Source organism: Phyllobates terribilis, unplaced genomic scaffold (assembly GCF_046119375.1).
Source record: "Phyllobates terribilis strain yellow unplaced genomic scaffold, ASM4611937v1 Scaffold_5__5_contigs__length_657084704, whole genome shotgun sequence".
Lineage (NCBI taxonomy): Eukaryota > Metazoa > Chordata > Amphibia > Anura > Dendrobatidae > Phyllobates > Phyllobates terribilis.
The window spans coordinates 136,747,996-136,767,109 of NW_027362765.1; the positions used below are offsets into that span (position 1 = coordinate 136,747,996).

Consider the following 19,114-nt stretch of genomic DNA (forward strand, 5'->3'; position numbering starts at 1 on the left):
GGAGCTCTGTATATACTATATAAACACGGTCAAAATTGTTGGTACCCCTCGTTTAATGAAAGAAAAACCCACAATGGTCACAGAAATAATATGAATCTGACAAAAGTAATAATAAATTAAAAATGTATGAAAATGAACAAATGAAAATAAGACATTGCTTTTCAACCCTGCTTCCACAGAATTTAAAAAAAAAATTAACTCATGAAATAGGCCTGGAAAGAAATGATGGTACCTCTGAAAATAATGTGACAAAAGGGACATGTTAAATCAAGTTGTGTCCACTAATTAGCATCACAGATGTCTACAATCTTGTAATCAGTCAGTGGGGCTGTATATAGGGCTACAGATACTCACTGTGCTGTTTGTTGACATGGTGTGTACCACACTCAACATGGACCAGAGGAAGCAAAGGAAAAAGTTGTCTCAGGAGATTAGAAAGAAAATTATAGACAAGCATGTTAAAGGTAAAGGTTATAAGACCATCTCCAAGCAGCTTAATGTTCCTGTGATACAGGTGCACATATTATTCAGAAATGTAAGATCCATGGGACTGTAGCCAACCTCCCTGGATGTGGCCGCAGGAGGAAAATTTATGACGAATCAAAGAGACGGATAATACAAATGGTAACAAAAGAGCCCAGGATAACTTCTAAAGAGATTAAAGGTGAACTTCAAGCTCAAGGAACTTCAGTGTCAGATCACTCCATCCGTCGTTGTTTGATCCAAAGTGGACTTCATGGGAGACGACCAAGGAGAACACCATTGTTGAAAAAAAAATCATAAAAAAGCCAGGCTGGAGTTTGCCAAACTAATTGTTGACAAGCCACAAAGCTTCTGGCAGAATGTCCTATGGACAGATGAGACAAAAATGGAAGTTTTTGGCAAGGCACATCAGCTCTATGTTCACAGATGGAAAAATGAAGCATATCAAGAAAAGAACACTGTCCCTACTGTGAAACATGGGGGAGGCTCTGTTATGTTCTGGGGCTGCTCTGCTGCATCTGGCACAGGGTGTCTTGCATCTGTGCAGGGTACAATGAAATCTCAAGACTATCAAGGGATTTTAGAGTGAAATGTGCTGCCCAGTGTCAGAAAGCTTGGTCTCAGTCGCCTGTCATGGGTCTTGCAGCAGGATAATGACCCAAAACACACAGTTAAAAACACCCAAGAATGGCTAAGAGGAAAACATTGGACTATTCTGAAGTGGCCTTCTATGAGCCCTGACCTAAATCCTATTGAGCATCTTTGGAAAGAGCTGAAACATGCCGCCTGGAAAAGGCAACCTTCACGAGACAAATGGAGCAGTTTTCTCAGTTTTTGACCACGTGTGTAGTGTAAGTGTACATGTAATACACTGACTCACCAGTGACGTCTCTAAGTGAAGTCCTTCATCTTTGCTTTTCTTCTTCATCTGGCACAGACAGCCATCACTTCTTCCAGCCAAGAATCATCTCTGCAGAAAATAACACGCAGTTATCAATAACTGATCTCTTCTAGAGCACATTCTCACTTTATCCATCCTGGCCTCCATGTGTCCAGCCTGCCCCCCCCATATATCCATCCAGGCCTCCATGTGTCCAGCTTGCCCCCCTACATATCTATCCTGGCCTCCATGTGTCCAGCCTGCCCCTTCATATATCCATCCTGCCCTTCCCCCCTGCATATATCCATCCCGACACCCCTCCATATATCCCTTCTGGCCCCCATATATTTATCCTAGCCCACGTGTATCGAGCCTGCCCCCCCCCCACATATCCATCCTAGCCCCCCATGTGTCCAGCCTGTCCCACTACATATCCATCCTGGCCTCCATGTGTCCAGCTGCCCCCCTCCCATATATCTGTCCTAGCCCCCCCATGTGTCCAGCCTGCCCCCCCATATATCCATCCTGGCCTCCATGTGTCCAGCCTGCCCCCCCATATATAGATCCTGGCCTCCATGTGTCCAGCCTGCCCCCCCATATATCCATCCTGGCCTCCATGTGTCCAGCCTGCCCCCCATATATCCATCCTGGCCTCCATATGTCCAGCCTGCCCCCAATATATCCATCCTGGCCACAATGTGTCCAGCCTGCCCCCCATATCCATCCTGGCCTCCATGTGTCCAGCCTGTCCCCCATATACCCATCCTGCCCCCTCCTTCCCATGTTTCCAGCCAGGGTTCCCCCTCTTGTGTCCAGCTAGGCTCCCCCCTCGTGTGTCCAGCCAGGTTCCCACCTTGTGTGTCTAGCTGGGCCCCCCCTCGTGTGTCCAGCCAGGTTCCCCCTTGTGTGTCCAGCCAGAGCCCCCCTTGTGTGTCCAGCCAGGGTTCCCCCTTGTGTGTCCATCCAGGCTCCCCCCCTTGTGTGCCCAGCCAGGGTTCCCCCTTGTGTGTCCAGGCAGGGTTCCTTCTTGTGTGTCCAGCCAGGGTTCCCCCTTGTGTGTCCAACCAGGGTTCCTCCTTGTGTGTCCAGCCAGGCCTCCCCTTGTGTGTCCAGCCAGGGCCCCCCCTTGTGTGTCCAGCCAGGAGCCCATCCCATTCTACACACACACACCTCTTACCTTCCTGCGCTCCCGTGAGGTGTCCTCCTTCTCCGGCAGCTGAGTTGCGCGCATCCTTCACAGCAGGCACCCCTTAAAACCACAGTTTTTTTTTTTTTTTCTCCCACTCTCCTCTGCAGCAGGGGGTGGGGCCCACCGGGAAAATTCCCGGTTCCCCCGACAGCCCAGTCTGACCCTGATTATGTTGTCAGTATTAACCAGTTATGTAGTTCAATTTCTCTTCAAACAGTACAGACATACTGAGCAATAGTATTCATAATGAGTGCATATTAAAGGTTTGCATTAGGCATGTGTTCGAATCCCACAAATAGGAACTTTCTCGTTCGTCTCATTGGGGTACGCAGAATCATTGGATAGTCTTTTGCCACCTAGAGGCTGACACTATTATTGCAATTTAAATCAAATTGGCTCATTTCCACCAGCTTATACCTTGCCTGCTGGAATCAGGCTTTCCAAGTTTTTTCCATGGTCAGTTGGAGGCAAGGCATAATACTACTCAGATAACACAGGGTGAGGTTAAAAAAGTGTGGCAATACTTTATTGATCCACAAAACAGGCAATAAACACACAGAACAGTCCCAGCTAATACCCAAAATGGTGCAACATTACACAGTCCTCATCCTTCCTCTGGCCAGCCTGGGATAGAACAGCTGTGACTTTGAGACTTCCAGGGCCAACTACCTCAACCAGTGGTTCCCCGCTTCTGGCGGACCCCCACAGAGTGAAGGTAGCGGCAAGCTTACGAAGCCAACAGTCCATCGAGGTACAAGGCCAGGAGAACCAAGGGTCCCACCCTAGCCTCACCGAGAGTTTCGATGGGGTCAGATGACAAGGTGGTCTCGATCTGGCTTTTTCGAATGTCTCCATGGGTTCCAGGCGACCGGAGGGTCCCACCTGGCAACCACAAACAACATATCCATGGGGCCAGATGACTTCATCGTCCCAACCAGGTCTCCCTAAATGTATCTATGGGCTCTCTAATGGTCAATGGAGCAGATCCGTATCTTTCCAGTCAGGGCCATATACCTTTAGGCTGGAATCATGTAGAATCCAAATCTGTGTCTCTTTGGGTAAATCCATGCTACCAAGCTGATGGTCTGAGAGAGTCTGATCTTTGATTCTCCTTCTAAAGTCTGCCTGCTACAGAGGCGCATGTCCTTTTAAGTACACATCCACAGGTCAAAGGTTATGGATGATATTATTCCACAGGGCTCAGGTCTCATTGTTTGTGTATTTAATCAATTTACATAGTTGGTATAGCAGAAGGCTCTTGTAAATAAACAAGCTAGCTTAGTATAATATGCAATTAGCATAGTAACAAACATCATTGTTCACAGACCAATAGAAGACAACATTCAGGGTTATACAAATACTGGTCTGCCCTTCTTGACCAGCCATAGAAATACACATACATTCATAAGTCAACAGAAACACATTAGTTTATTTCTCTTGGCTTAACAAATCTGTCTGGCTGATTAAGATTATAAACTGTATCGTCACACAAGGTCTCTCTCAGACCTGTTTTAGGTTAATCATTACTTCTATCTGGATGGTTTCTGAGCTGGTGGCTCTTTCCTGATGTGCTCCTTACTTTATTCTACATTAGGATAAGGAAGTGTTGAAGCCAGATTCATCCTTCCTCCCGAAGGTGATTTCGAATTTTCACTTTAACGAGGGCATTGTTTTGCCATATTTTTGTCCTACACCATCTCATCCTATTGAGAAGACTCTGCAGAAGTTGGACGTTGTCAGGGTCCGTAAAGTACTATTTATCGGCCACTGCCTCATTCAGGTGATCCAATTCCTTGTTTATCATACCAGATGGCCCTCATAAGGGTCAGGTCACTTCCAAGGCAACCATTGCCCACTAGATCAAGACTGTAATTTCTAGGCCTATAAAGCCGAAGTCACAGTGGCCCCGTTCAGGATTAGGGCGCACTCTACGAGGGGCAGTGGGAGCTTCCTGGGCAGTTCATCATCAGGCATTGGCTTTACAGCTCTGTAAAGCAACTATTTTGGCTTACCTTTTCTAAGTTTTACAGGGTCCATCCTTTTGCCTTGGCAGATGCAAGTCTTGGTAGGAAGATACTGCAGGTGGCAGTAGCCAAGACTTCCGCTTGAGTTAAGGTGGAAATATTGGGTGATAACAGTATATTTAACTCTTTTCCCACCCTAGGGACTGCTTTAAGATGTTCCATGGTTCTGTACCCCTCAATGAGAAGAGAAAAGTAGATTTTTGGGTACTAACCGTAAAATCTGTTTCTCGTAGTCTTCATTGGGGAACACAGTATCCTCTCTTGGTTGCCCGGTTGGGCGTGCAGTTATGTTTTCTTGCCATAATTTTTTTTTTTCTTTGGTTTTTCTCCACCTACTGCTTTCTCTCAAAACTGAGGAAGCCTGACTCCAGCAGGCGAGGTATAGTCTGCTGGGGAGGAGCCTTTTTTATTTAAATTGCAATAATAGTGTCAGCTTCCAGGTGGCAGCAGACTATCCCATGGCTCTGTGTCCCCCCATGAAGACTACGAAAAACAGATTTTACGGTGAGTACCCAAAAATCTACTTTTCCTGAGCGCATCTGTCAGTCATATTGATGCATCTTCCTTTATGTAAAAAAACAAGTAAAGTGACTGTGAATTTAGATTTTACTGTACAAGAATCCTACACAATCAGAAAGCCAATGATTGACCTAATTTACTCACACAACATGGACTTGCAGCGTTTTCTTTTCACCATAATCCAGATGTCATGTGAATTCTTTCTATATGATGTCCACATTCTCATTCTTCTTTTTTATCTGTTTTACAGGAGATTTAACACAAATCATGTGGCGCAGTTGTGGTACTTTGTGAAATGCGTGTATTTTGGTCTGTCAGCTTACCAGATCAAGTGTGGCTACCCTAATAGAGTCCTGGGAAACTTTTTAACGAAGAGTTACAACTGCATCAACCTCTTCCTATTCCAGGGGTGAGAAACTGAAGCTTATGAGAAGTTATACTACTGCAATCAGTTATACAGGTTAAAGGGGTTTTCTGTTTCAGAAGACCCATTACCAGATGCAGTTTGTTTCAAACAAATAAACTGTGCTTTATTCACCCTCCCCGGGTCCAGCACAAAGCCTCTGCTGCTCATGATGTCTTATACAGTGTTCACATAACGTTGACAGCACTGCAGTCACAATCACTGAGTTCAGCACCTCTAAGCGGTATGTGTTGCAAACTCAGGCAGAGCCGCTGAGCTCAGTCCTTGGCTGCTGATTGGCTTGACGTCAGTACTACAAGCAAGAACAGACACTGAGATCAGCAGTGAAGACCCAGAGTGGAGCGGTGGGGCAGAGATGTAGAGCCCGGGGAGGGTGAGAAAAGCACTGCTTTATTTTTAAAACAAACACTGTCTTGGGCAAGATGTTTTCTGAAACTGGAAAACCCCTTTAACAAATTAAGGCTCTGAACATATTAAGACTTACAGTATATCAGCAGTTTAATTCTTACTCCAGTCTGGTCCTTAGTGGTAGCCAATCATCACTTCTATGTCCACCATCCTGAGTACCTCTAGTGCTTACTAGGCCCCATGATGTCAGATCCCAAAATGAATACAGACCCCTTCCCTGTATAGTTGCCAGTGGGGCCTCCAAGAAGCAGCTTATTCTCTACATCCTGTCCCCTTGAAGCCTCGGCAGACTGGCCGCAGTATGTAGACTCCTGCACTGTTCTCTCGTAGTAAGCAATTGCTGGCATTACTGCCCTTCTTGTGACGGTCCCACCCTCTTTCGCTCCGGTCTGACATCTTTAGAGCAGCTTTCTGGCACCCTGCACTCCAAATAGAACCTTGCAAATATCCCGATTCCTCCATCTATACCCCTCGCTCCACTTACTGTGCAATGTAGATTGGTGCAACCCATTACTGGTTCCTCCTCCAGATGAGATTTGCTGTGCCGCTCCTCTCCAGCATGGTGAGTTAGAATACTGGGCATACGCCTTCGGATGCACGCACCGCACATTAAAAAACTCTAGTATAGCCAATACGATGTAGAACAGCGCTGCGTTACTTGGCCCTTTTATGTATAAGTTATTATGGTGCATCTTTTTACTCTTCTTCCATAGCTTCCGCATGGTACCCTTTCTGACTGAGATGAGGGCTGTCATGGATTGGATATGGACAGATACCACACTTAGTTTATCGAGTTGGATATGTGTGGAAGACATCTATGCTAATATTTTCATTATGAAGTGCTGGCGGGAATCCGAGAAGGTAAAAATTCTGTCTGCCTAGACTCCGCTCCTCCCATGTCTGGTGGGTATTTTGAACTAAATGTATGCAGAAACTTGGCATTTTTTTCCTGGCATTTCTCTTGTATAACTGTATTGGAAAGCTTAGTATAGTGTACTTATAATACGAAGATATTTTACAAGAACACATATCAAGGGGTATACTTTTTTTTATATATTAAGAGTCAATATCAGATGTACAGCTGTATGGAATACAGTATATCTGATTTATATGTCAGGTGAATACTGGGGCCACTTTCAGAAAACCATAATATGCCTGCAATTTAGCATCTACTGTATATTATAGATTCATAGCTCTCTATAGTATAACATGAGTGGTCCATTGTCCTGTCCGGGTACAACTCTTCACAAATCTTAGGGCATGTTATTGTGCGCAGAACAATTCAGATGTCAAATTCAGATTGTGGGGTCCGCCAACTGGAATCCACATCAAAAGAGGACTGTGCCTTGAGGCAGCCATAAATCTTCAGTTGCTGTCAGCCGAAACATTCCTGACCATCTCGGACATATGTACAGTTAGTTAAGCCAAGCGTGCATGTGTGTTCAAGGGGAAGAGGGGAATAAGCTGCTGGTGTCTTCTGTATTTGCTGACTTAAACTTGACAGATTTTCTATTATTTTGTAGAAATACCCAGAGCCTCCAGGACAGAAGAAGAAAAAGATTGTGAAATATGGAATGGGTGGTGTGATTATTTTTGCCTTGATCTGCATTGTCTGGTTTCCATTACTCTTTATGTCATTGGTGAAGTCTGTGGCGGGAGTCACCAACCAACCCCTGGATGTTTCTATTCAGATTAGCATCAGTGGTTATGAGGTAGATGATCATGGCCGCTATTACGTCTGTGTTATGATAGATCCCAAATCTTACAAATTTTATATTTTGACTTTCCTATTCTAGGGATATTCCATTACAATAGTAACATAATAGGCAGTTTACATCCAAATCCTCCATTCTGTATGTTCTGATGCCTCCTCCTTGTCAGCCGCCAAGGATTTTTCTGTTGTATCCATGAGGTCTATACATGAAGGGTTTATAAGGGTCATATGTTGCAGTAGTGATGACGTTGCTTTTGTTCAAATTTTTCCTAAAATGGGGTAAAGCACTGCGATTTTGCCATGGCTATGGAAAAAAAAGCAGCAAAAAAGGCGACATGACTGCAATTTGAGACTAAACCTGAATACACACTAAATTATAGTCACCATTAAGAAACTCTGCAGGAAGGAGTAAAGTGATCCGTACAAGGTGGGAGGACCGGAAGGGAGTAGACGAAGGGTGAAAAATAAACCAAATGCACGTATCTGGTGCACTCTGCACCAAGAAAAAAAAATGTAATTCATGTTTTAGACCATTTCTGCGCCTTGTCTAACAACAGTGTGTGTCTTCATTTAAAGGGGCATGGCTTGACATGTGGCGCCAAGTGGCAAAATTTTTCTGCAAATTTCTAATGATAGCCAATCTAAAGCTGAACCAAGTTTATCCTCCAGCATTAAACATTGTGATAAATGTGTCTTACTTTTAAGACTGTCTAGTCTGTTTGTCTAACAATAAGTTTAATCTTTGGGGCATATTGATAAATACTATTATGTCAGGGGAAAACACCAGAGAGATCACGCAGATCCCACCACTGCCACCAATTTGTCAGAGGACGCAACTCCGCTGCCTCCACTCGTCAGGACAATTAGGCAATTGACTGACGCGTAATGGATGAGGCCGCAGCTATTTCCCCTACAAGGCCAGTTATGGGGGAACTCACAGTGAGCGTATGGTATATACACCTCCGGACTCCAATGCATGGAATATACATATATATCCCAGTACGGTCACTGCCAACTCCACAATAACAAAAGTAACTACTAGCTGCCACCACCAATCGTTTACACAGGCCGATTAGGCACTCATTACAGGTAGCATAAGGCTTCAGGGGTGTGGTTTACAGAGCAAGAGAAAAAGTAGGCAGTGTTTATAAAAAATATACAAAGATTTTACGAAATGGGAACAAAACAATATACAGTATATATACAATCACATAGATTAAAAGGAATAACAAAATAACAAAAGAAAAAGTACTAAAGGAGGTTGTCCTATATATTATAAAGCAAATCGTGGGCTGGCATGGATTTGACTTTCTGGCGCACAAACAGTTGATGGTGAGGCTAATTTATTGAGATGGACTTCTTGTTCTGGCTAGCTAGATATTAAATGGAACCTGTCTGCAACAAAAACGCTATATACCTGCAGATACAGGGCTAATTTGATGGTGAATAGCATTTTAATCATAATTGGCATTGTAATTGGAGCAGCGACTATAGAGAGAAAATGAAGTTATATCCTCCCTGCAGCTGCTCACTTCCAATCATTGAGGCAGTGCAGGGAGCTGTAAAAGTCACTGCTCACTACACAGTTAGTGCAGCTGTAATCACTCCTCCTGTATCTTGACTGACATACTGCTCTGCACACACTGTGTCAATCAATGTGCTGGGGCCTTATTAGCGAGCGGTGACTATAATAGTTCCCTTTACCTCCCTGATTACAGGAAGCGAGTGGCTACAGGGAAGATATAACTTTATTTTTTCCCTGTAGCCCCTGTGCCAATAAGCTGGCCAGACATGATTTAAATGTTATTTACTTGCAGACCATCTAGAGGTAAAGTCTATTTCTAGATGAAAGGTTCCTTTTAAGACATTAGTTTTAATACTGTAAATATCCCCAAGCTGAGTTAGGTCTTAAAAGTGTTCTAAAAGGGATGCTGCTTAGAAATGAGCTTCGGGCAGTCTGTTACTGTTGGGAGGAACGAGCAACCAAAGCGAATAGACAGCCATTTAATACATGGTCGGTCTGAACCAAGTATGATGGGAGATACTTTATGTGTAAGGCCGGATTCCCCTTTGTTTAGAGTAGAGTTGATACGTTTCTGTGGAGGGAATTAGCATTAAATTGGGACAATTTTTTCCTTTTTGTAAAGAGCAAAAGAAAACATGACAGCTGGAATTGTAAAGGTTAATACGGGGGCCTGAACGATCCTAGTCCAATGCTGCGACACAATAACTGGTCCATTCATGCCTACGATATATCTCAATCAAAATCCATAGTCAGTTGAATTAATATTGGTAATGTTCTCGTGATTTAATTGCATGGTCCTCTATCCACAGTATTATATGATAACAGGATGCATAGACATTAGCTACAGTCCAGTTGGGCTTTAATATTGAGTTTTTACATTTTCTTTCAGCCTCTGTTCACCATGAGCGCTCAGCAGCAGAATCTGGTCCCCTATTCTCACTCCGCTTATGATGAACTGACATATAGATACGCATTACATCCTGTGAGTATATGGCTTTTTTTGCCCTTTTATAAGATAAACCCATTGGCATCGACATCAGACTAAATGTCATGTCCATACTAGCCATAGCTATATGTGTCCCAATACGATCAGTCAGAATATTCACCAGGAGCATTGGTCTATGACAATATAGTTATGATCAGATACGCTTAAAGTTTTCCATATACATTAGATATCTGTGTGGCCGACAGCGGTCGCCTCCGCCTCCCCCATACACAGGACCGCTCGGTTCGGCCAAGTTCTCCCATGTTCTCTGTAAGAATAGGCCATTGAAATTCAACAGGGAGGGATCCTACTCTCCCTTGACATCTTCTATTGCGGAAAGTTAGGAGGACCCCGAACGCATTAGATGTCTAGCCGATCCCTCCAAAATCAGCAGGCTCAGCCTACTTTTATCTAATGTGTATATACCTTTATATTCCAGTTGTGGGCCCTAAATATAGCCTATACCATCAGTAAGATCCTGATGCCTGGATAACTTTATTTTCTGCTCCTTTTTCTTACCCAGTCTGCAATGCAATTCATTGTTAATTACATGCCCGAGGACATTGTGACTGCCAAGATAAAGAGTAATGCCAGCCTGCTCTGGAGCATAAGCCCGGCCAGCCGCGGAGCCATGATAGAGGAACTGTCAGAATCTAGTCAGATATACTTTGATATTCACTGGAGTATTCTCAGGTACGTCAGCAGATGGAGCCGGCCCCTGGAGAAATAGGCTGATGCCAGACCTGGGTGTACTCTGATGCCCCTGACGTTGTCTGTTCCAGGAATGCGTCCATCGTAAAGAGTGCAGAGAGTTTTGGGAAGCACACGGTATGCTATGAGGATACAGAAACCCGCGACCAAATAGTCCAGATGCTGAAAGGAGAAAGAAGGGAGCCAATGTGGGTATCTTACCTAAGGCCTCTGCCGAACTACAATGCAAAGTGTGATCTTAGTCTTACACAGTATATTCAGTCGAAAGGAAAAAGGTTTAAGATTATATTCACTATTTTTTTAGATTAAGAAAATGGCCTGCAGAGTATTATTATTACATGTACTAAAGCAAACAAAACCTGATAGACACAAAATGAACATACACCCTGCTGTAAGTAAGTAAAAAGCAATAGTCCATATAAATAACATAGGGTATTAGTAAACACTGTTTTTGATCAAAAAAAGTGTAAAAGTCAAAAATGAACTCAATGTGAATAAAGGACGATCAGAACGGGGGCCCAACTATGGGAAGCTATATAAATGTAATGCCCAGCTCAGAGGCCAGAACCTTGCTTGTACTAAGTGCAAGAACCTAAAGCAAAACCATTTTCTTATCAAGGTAGAAACAAAGGTCTAATTGCCCCCATTATAGCATTGATACTAAAGCCGGACATTTGGGCTTGATTGTGAGTCTACTATCCCCAACAAGCAGCATTAAAGATCTTAATCATACCGCAAAGTTGGGTTATAAACCAGCAGTTGGGCTGGGACTTGTGCCCATAACATAGAAAATGTCACACTGGAACTCCAAACATCTATCAATCTTGAAGTAAAGCCAGCAGAGAAGGCAGGTGCAAGGTGACTATAAATAGCCCCTCCCAAGATGTGATAGGACAGAACCAAATGAGGTAGTGAGACACACCTGAGTAGAAGCAAACCAAGGAAAGGAAAGCAAAGACAAGAGAACTATCAGCAGTTGGACAGACACCATACAGGCTGTGGCTCAGCAGAGAGCAAAACCAGCCACACAGCAAGAAGTCACCAGATTGAGTCACGAAACCAAGCCATGACACAGTTTAAAATTAGTCTATCAGCAGAAAATGTCTGTTCAAACCAAGCACAGACGCTCAGTGCACTATTAGCATCTCTCCACCCTCCTATGGTTTCTGTAAAGCCAGAGCTATCAACCAAGTATGAGGAAGGAGGAGATGGAAAATAAGTAAGTTGGAAGGTGCACTGAACTGTTTGGATATGACCAGGGTGCACAGAGCACCTGTGCTTGGTTTGAACAATCGTCTTGTGTTGACAGAATTCCTTTAATTCAGTAAAGTTGTTCCCACCAGTCCACTCATACCATAAGGTAGGATAGCAAGAATAGTTTGTAACTATGGAAACACATAGGTCTGTATAGGAGCTGTAGACACAAAACTGTATTTTTTTTTCTTTTTAAATTATTGATGCTTAACCCCTTAAGGACCTTGGGATTTTCCATTTTTGCATTTCCATTTTTTGCTCCCCTTGTTCCCAGAGCTGTAGCGTTTTTAATTTTTGGTCAATATGGTCGTGTGAGGGCTTATTTTTTGTGGGACAAGTTGTACTTTTGAACGACATTACTGGTTTTACCATATCGTGTACTGGAAAATGGGGAAAAAAATTCCAAGTGTGGTGAAATTGCAAAAAAAAGAGCAATACCACAGTTGTTTTTTTTTTTTTTTTACCACATTCAGTTTACCACATTAACTGAATGCTAAAACTGACCTGCCACTCTTAGTCTCCAGGTCATTACGAGTTCATAGACACCAAACATGTATAAGTTCTTTTTTATTTAAGTGGTGAAAGAAAAATCCAAAGTTTGCTAAAAAAAATAGCGCCATTTTCCAAGACCCGTAGCGTCTCCGTTTTTTGGGATCTGGGGCCGGTTGAGAGCTTATTTTTTGCGCGTCGAGGTGACGTTTTTATTCATACCACTTTGGGGTAGATTTTATATTTTGATGGCCCGTTATTGCATTTTATTGCTCTGTTGCGGTGACCAAAAAAAACGTAATTCTGGCATTTAGAATATTTTTCTCATTACGCCGTTTACCGATTGGATTAATTATTTTTTTATATTGATGTATCAGGCGATTCTGAACGCGGCGATACCAAATATGTATGTGGGTTGTTTTTTTTTATCATTTTATTTTGAATGGGGCGAAAGGGGGGTGATTTAAACTTTTATATTTTTTTAAATTTTTTAAATATTTTTAAAAACATTTCTTTTGCACTTTTTACATGTTTAAATAGTTTCCATAGGAGACTAGAAGCAGCAGCAGTCTGATTGCCTCTGCTTGCTACATAGAGGCGATGAGCAGATCGCCTCTGTGTAGCAGAAATGCTCAAATGCTTTGAGCGCCAACCACTAGGTGGCGCTCATACCAATCTTTACTGCTGCAGACCCCGGGTTGTCATGCCCACGCGTCGGTGACCCACGATCATGTGACGGGGTCATCGATGGGCGGAGCTAATGCAGCGCTTCAGCATGGCGATGTTAAATGCCGCTGTCAGAGATTGTTAGCGGCATTTAACTGGTTAGCAGCCACGGGTGGATCGCGATTCCACCCTCGGCAGTTGCGGGCACGTCAGCTGTATAGATCAGGTGACATGTGCCCGGTTCAGTGCGGGTTCAGCGCTGGAGCCCTCACTGAACTGGGGGTGATGGCCTGGGGCGTACTAATACGCCCCAGGCTTTAAAGGGGTGTTTTCCCACCAATGAAAGTTGATTTTAATCAATAGATCTAGGAATAATAATAACTTCCACAATTGGATGTGTTTAACTAAAATGTTCCTGTGCTGAGATAATCTTATAAAGGTGCCCCTGCTGTGTACTGTGTAATGGCTGTGTCTGACCGTACAGGAACATGGTCTGATCATACCACATCTCCTGGGCAGAGGAGGAAGCAAAAGATTATACAGACATTACAGCAGGGGATCACAGAGGATTCTTTTTGTGAGGTAAAATATTTCCCTGCCTGTTTTTAAACAATGTTTTACTTCAAAGAAAGAATCAGCTGTGATCCCCTGCTGTAATGTCTGTATACTCTTTCTTCCTCCCCTGCCCAGGAGATGTGGTATGATCAGACCATGTTCCTGCACGGTCAGACACAACCATTACACAGTACACAGCAGGGGCACATTTATAAGATTATCTCAGCACAGGAACATTTTATTTAAACACATCCAATTGTGGAAATGATTATTACTACAAGAGCTATTGATTAAAATGAACTTTTATTCATGGGAACAACCCCTTTAAATTGTTGCAATGATGTTCCCTTTAGATACAATATTTAAATTTACAGACAGGGATCAGGGTTAATTAAAAATCTTTGTATTTATATTTTTGTTAGCATGCTGAAGAATATTTTGCCAAAACACCTCAGAGCAAATTCAGGTCCTGAAGCAAAAATTGCTCATCGGCTTCAGACAGGTAAGATCTACCCAATAGTAGTACAAATGTCAACCCTCCTCAGCCACCCATGCACACTAGATAGCTGTCAGCCAATAGCTATCTCCCCTGATTGCCCCATACACAGAAACACTCCGGTCTTCCCCGTGAGAGAGCCGCGGTCAGGCTCCTCTGGCGGCAGCTTATCTCCCAGAGAATAGGATCGGCTATTGGAAACCCATCGAGCTGGATCCATTTCTCCCCCAACATAATCTATCTGGTGAGAGTTGGGAGACCCCTCATACATGTAAGCTTACCAGCCAATCTCGACAAACTTTATTCTAATGTGTATGGAGGTCTCTAAGGTGGATTCGTGAGAGCTATCATTTTATAGCCCTGACAAATGCACCACAAAACCTGCACATCCTACATGATTATTTTGATGCAGATTTGTCAGGGGTGTAAAGTTACCCCAAAAAACAATCAAGATCACTTATACCTTACTTTTATAATTTTCCAGAATTTTTAGACAAGGCAGAAGATATCCAAAAATACGCTTTCTTCCGTAACTTAACCCTAAAACTACAGCAGCTGTCTGTGAACAGCACATCAAGTCAAGTGACAGAGTGGTGGCTGATTCAGGAGTGGAACCCGGCATGCGGCCCGGCCGGCTGCAGCAAGAACATCGAGCTTGTTATATACAACGATAAAGCCAGTCCCCAGAGTCTGGGATTTCTAGCTGGATATGGGTAAGATGTCTTTATACTATCCTGTCACTATCCTGTCTGAATACATTGCAGAATATGTCTTGAAGCTAGTTTTTGCAAATAACTGGACTAACCTATTCTATGAAATAGACGTTACATACAATCAAAAGCCATGTATACACACAGTGCATATTTTCCACTGCAGAAATGGCCTGAATCAGCTGTAAAATGTGCACTTGTTATATATGGAGACTGTCATTAACATACGAGTCTCCAGTTCTTACTCCTCTTCTGGAAGGCGAGAGTTGGAAGAGGCTATAGGAATATATGGACAAGGCTCTTGGCCATTTCCATCTCACCTACAGGCTTGTAGGGAATTCACCATGACCCTGTTTGGACAACTCATCATTTTCTCCCATCCTAGCCTTCCATAGGACAATCAAAAGGTTGTTGCTCCAAAAAGTTGGAGGAAGATTGATACAGCTGGTGAAATAATTACTGAACACGTCACCAATTTTCTAAGTAAATATATTTCTAAAGGTGCTATTGAGATGAAATTCTCACCAGATGTCGGTAACAACTCATCCAATCCACCCAGGCAAAGAAATCAAACCATAGATGCCCATAAATTATGTGTAATAATGAGAAATGACACAGGGAACACATGAAGCATGAGAGGTGCGAAAAGCCATTGAAAGTCATGACACCAGCTGAAATCTATCAGTAATTAGTAAGCAAGCCTGCCACTTGGTGAAAAATAATATCAGCTGGTTCAACTGATTGCCAATAAAAAGGTGTCTAATTACAAGGTGCCGCACAAGAAACATCTCATGATGGGTAAAACCAGTGAGCTGTCTCAAGACCTTCACAACCTTATTGTTGCAAAACATACTGATGGCATTGGTTACAGAAGAATTTCTAAACTACTGAAGGTTCCAGTGAGCACTGTTGGAGCCATAATCCGGAAGTCGAAAGAACATAATTTCACCATAAACTGGCCACAACCAGGTACTCCCCACAAGGTTTCAGGCAGATGACTGAAAGAATTGTCAGAAGAGTTGTCAAAGAGCCAAGGACTCCTTTTGGAAAGCTACAGAAGGACCTGGTATCAGGAGGTACAATTGTTTCAAAGGAAACTACAAGCAATGCACTAAACCTCCTCGGCCTGTATGCACGCTCACCACGCAATACTCCTTTGCTGAACAAAAATCATGTTCAAGCACGTTTAAAGTTTGCACAACATTTAGGCAAGCCTGTGAAATACTAGGAGAATATAGTCTGGTCAGATGAGACTAAAATTGAACTCTCAGGATGCTACAATACACACCATGTTTGGAGGCAAAAAAGCAATTCATTCCACCTCAAAAACACCATACCAACAGTGAAGTTTGGAGGTAGGAACATCATGGTGTGGGGCTGTTTTTCAGCATACGGCACTGGCAAACTTCATGTGATAGAAGGAAGGATGTATGGACAAATGTACCAAGACATTCTTGATAAAAATGAAGATGAAACGAGGGTGGACATTTCAGCAAGACAATGATCCCAAACACACAGCCAAGGAAGCTCTCAATTGGTGTCAGATAAAGAAAAAACTGCTATAATGGCCGAGCCAATCACCTGAGCTGTATCCAATAGAAAATGTATGGAAGGAACTAAAGCTCAGAGTTCATATAAGGAGCCCATGAGACTTTCAGGATGTGAAGAGTGTTTGTGTGGAAGAATGGGCCAAAATCACGCCTGAGCAATGCATGCGACTAGTTTTTCCATACAGGAGGTGTTTTGAAGCGGTCATCACCAACAAAGGCTTTTGTACAAAGTATTAAATACATTTCAGGAAGCGTGTTCAATACTTTTTCCCTGTGTCATTTCTCATTATTACACATAATTTAATGTATGGATATGTATGGTTTTATTTTTTTGCCTGTGTGGATTGGATGGGTTGTTACCAACATTTGGTGAGAATTTCATGTCAATAGCACCTTTAGAAATATATTTACTTAGAAATTTGGTGACGTGTTCAGTAATTATTTCACCTGCTGTGTATCAAAAATTGATGTTAGATTATAATTGAAAGTCTACCTTTAGCTCTTAGCCAGCATTTATTTCAGTTTGGTGCATCTTTGGTTAAGTTCACATGCAATGTTTTTCTGCTGCATTTGTTTTATGTAAATTAAAAGTTGTTTTTTTACAGTACCATCAAAAGCAATGAGATTTCAGATATTTCATGCACACGCTTGTTTTTTTTTCCCCTTACTGAATTTGATAATTGCAGTATTTTTGAAATCTGCAACATGTCAATTCTTTCAGCATTTTATCTCCTATAGAAATCAATGAGAAAATGAAAAAAAAAGCAATGGTGTTTTTGGTGAATAAAACTAATTTTATTAAACATGTACGGCAGACAGCGCACACATGTAATCCCTACCAAAAACACTGCAAAAAATGCATGAAAAACTGGGATTTGGAACACAGCGTTTTTACTGTCAAGAGAGCAGGTTTTGGCTGCAGAAAAAAAAAATGCAGCAAAAATGCTGTGTGTGAACATATCCCTTCTCCAGCAGGCTTGTCCTTAAAAGTAAGGGCCAAAATATATACAAAATAAACAGGAGGGAAGGCGCAGTGAGCGGCCATCAAGGTTTCTGTTGCTTTTAGAGAACAACAAGAAAAGTTATATAATATGGATCCCTTAGCAAACGAACAAGAAAAAAACCCTGAAAACCGTATCTTTAATGATATAATTCTAAAAAGGTGCTATAGAACCTGGATGTAAACAAACTAGCAAACACTATATACATATAGGTCGTATAGCGGGATAGGAAATTTGGGACAAGTTAGCCCTAGGCTGTTCCCTACCTACCCATGGAGGTTGGCATCCTAAATTCACAATATGGCATCCCAGCTCAACAATGACTATCCCTCTTTGACCCTACCCAGTAACCCTAGAAGTAATATATAAAGTGACATTACAATACAAATTTCAATCCTACATAAAGGGCATAAGTCCCTGATGGTGAACAGTAAATACAATGATGAATGACATTAAAATCCAATTTTCATCCCTACAATAGGGGCATATGTCCCCAATGGTGGACAGCAGTCACAGTAATAGACAATATGAAAAAACTCAAATGGAGCCGGTATGGCCTGAATAAAGAAGTACTTGGCTTGAGGAGCTGCTACGTGATGGACATCATTCCAGCAGGGTCCTCAAATTTCAAAGGCGTCCCCCCCCTCTTCTAGTAATGCAGGGGGTCATCAGGGTAATCCCACATTTAGGACTAGTTAGCCATGTAGGGAGCAGCCGATTGCTAACTAGTCCCCAAATTTCCTATCCCGCTATACGACCCTATGTGTATATAGTGTTTGTTAGTTTGGTTACATCCAGGTGCTATAGTACCTTTTTAGAATTATGATTAAAGATAAGGTTTTTAGGGTTTTTTCTTTTGTAGTTTGCTTTGCTTTTACCACTATATAATCCTTGCATGCTGCACTCTTCTCACCGTCAAGAACGACATAACCTCTATTGGAGACTCCTGAAAAAGCCCCCACTATGACACAGACATGAGAAAATAGTTGAATGCCCTAGCAGTTAATTATTATTGCTTTCTCATTATTTTTTTTCTGAATTTGCAGCATTGTGGGTCTTTATATGTCCGTCGTCCTGGTTATTGGCAAATTCATCCGAGAATTCTTCAACGGCATCTCGCGATCCATCATGTTTGAGGAGTTACCCAATGTGGACCGGATTCTGAAGCTCTGCACAGACATTTTTCTAGTCCGAGAAACCGGAGACTTAGACTTGGAGGAGCAATTGTTTGCCAAGTTAATCTTCCTGTATCGCTCTCCTGAAACTATGATCAAATGGACAAGAGAACGGCATGACGAGTGAGCTAACCGAACCACAGGGCAGAAAAACATTTCAGGCGGAGACATGTATCTGAATGTGTCTATGGAGGAGGCTGATGTTATACTGACGATGCTGCTGTTATCTTTACTTTGTATGAGACTATGAATAAACCATACTAGTTTATAAAAGATAAGAAAGGTGTTCAGTGACGACCCAAAGGTGCCATCAGGTCGCCAACACACAGGACTCAACCGATGCTGCCAAGTAAAAT

General features: G+C 42.6%; 1 protein-coding gene across 1 annotated transcript in view; it reads left to right on the forward strand.

Annotated features, from left to right (window-relative positions):
* The window catches only part of LOC141271488 (piezo-type mechanosensitive ion channel component 2-like), a 143,756-nt gene extending 124,689 nt beyond the window's left edge, over positions 1–19,067 (forward strand). The window contains exons 46-54 of the mRNA XM_073681553.1: positions 5,346–5,504; positions 6,641–6,788; positions 7,451–7,639; positions 10,056–10,148; positions 10,675–10,844; positions 10,934–11,050; positions 14,249–14,328; positions 14,807–15,035; positions 18,630–19,067. Of these exons, the coding sequence (XP_073537654.1) occupies positions 5,346–5,504; positions 6,641–6,788; positions 7,451–7,639; positions 10,056–10,148; positions 10,675–10,844; positions 10,934–11,050; positions 14,249–14,328; positions 14,807–15,035; positions 18,630–18,885 (1,441 nt within the window). The 3' untranslated portion in view covers positions 18,886–19,067. The remainder of the gene's footprint in view (positions 1–5,345; positions 5,505–6,640; positions 6,789–7,450; positions 7,640–10,055; positions 10,149–10,674; positions 10,845–10,933; positions 11,051–14,248; positions 14,329–14,806; positions 15,036–18,629) is intronic.
* Positions 19,068–19,114: the final 47 nt, after the last annotated feature.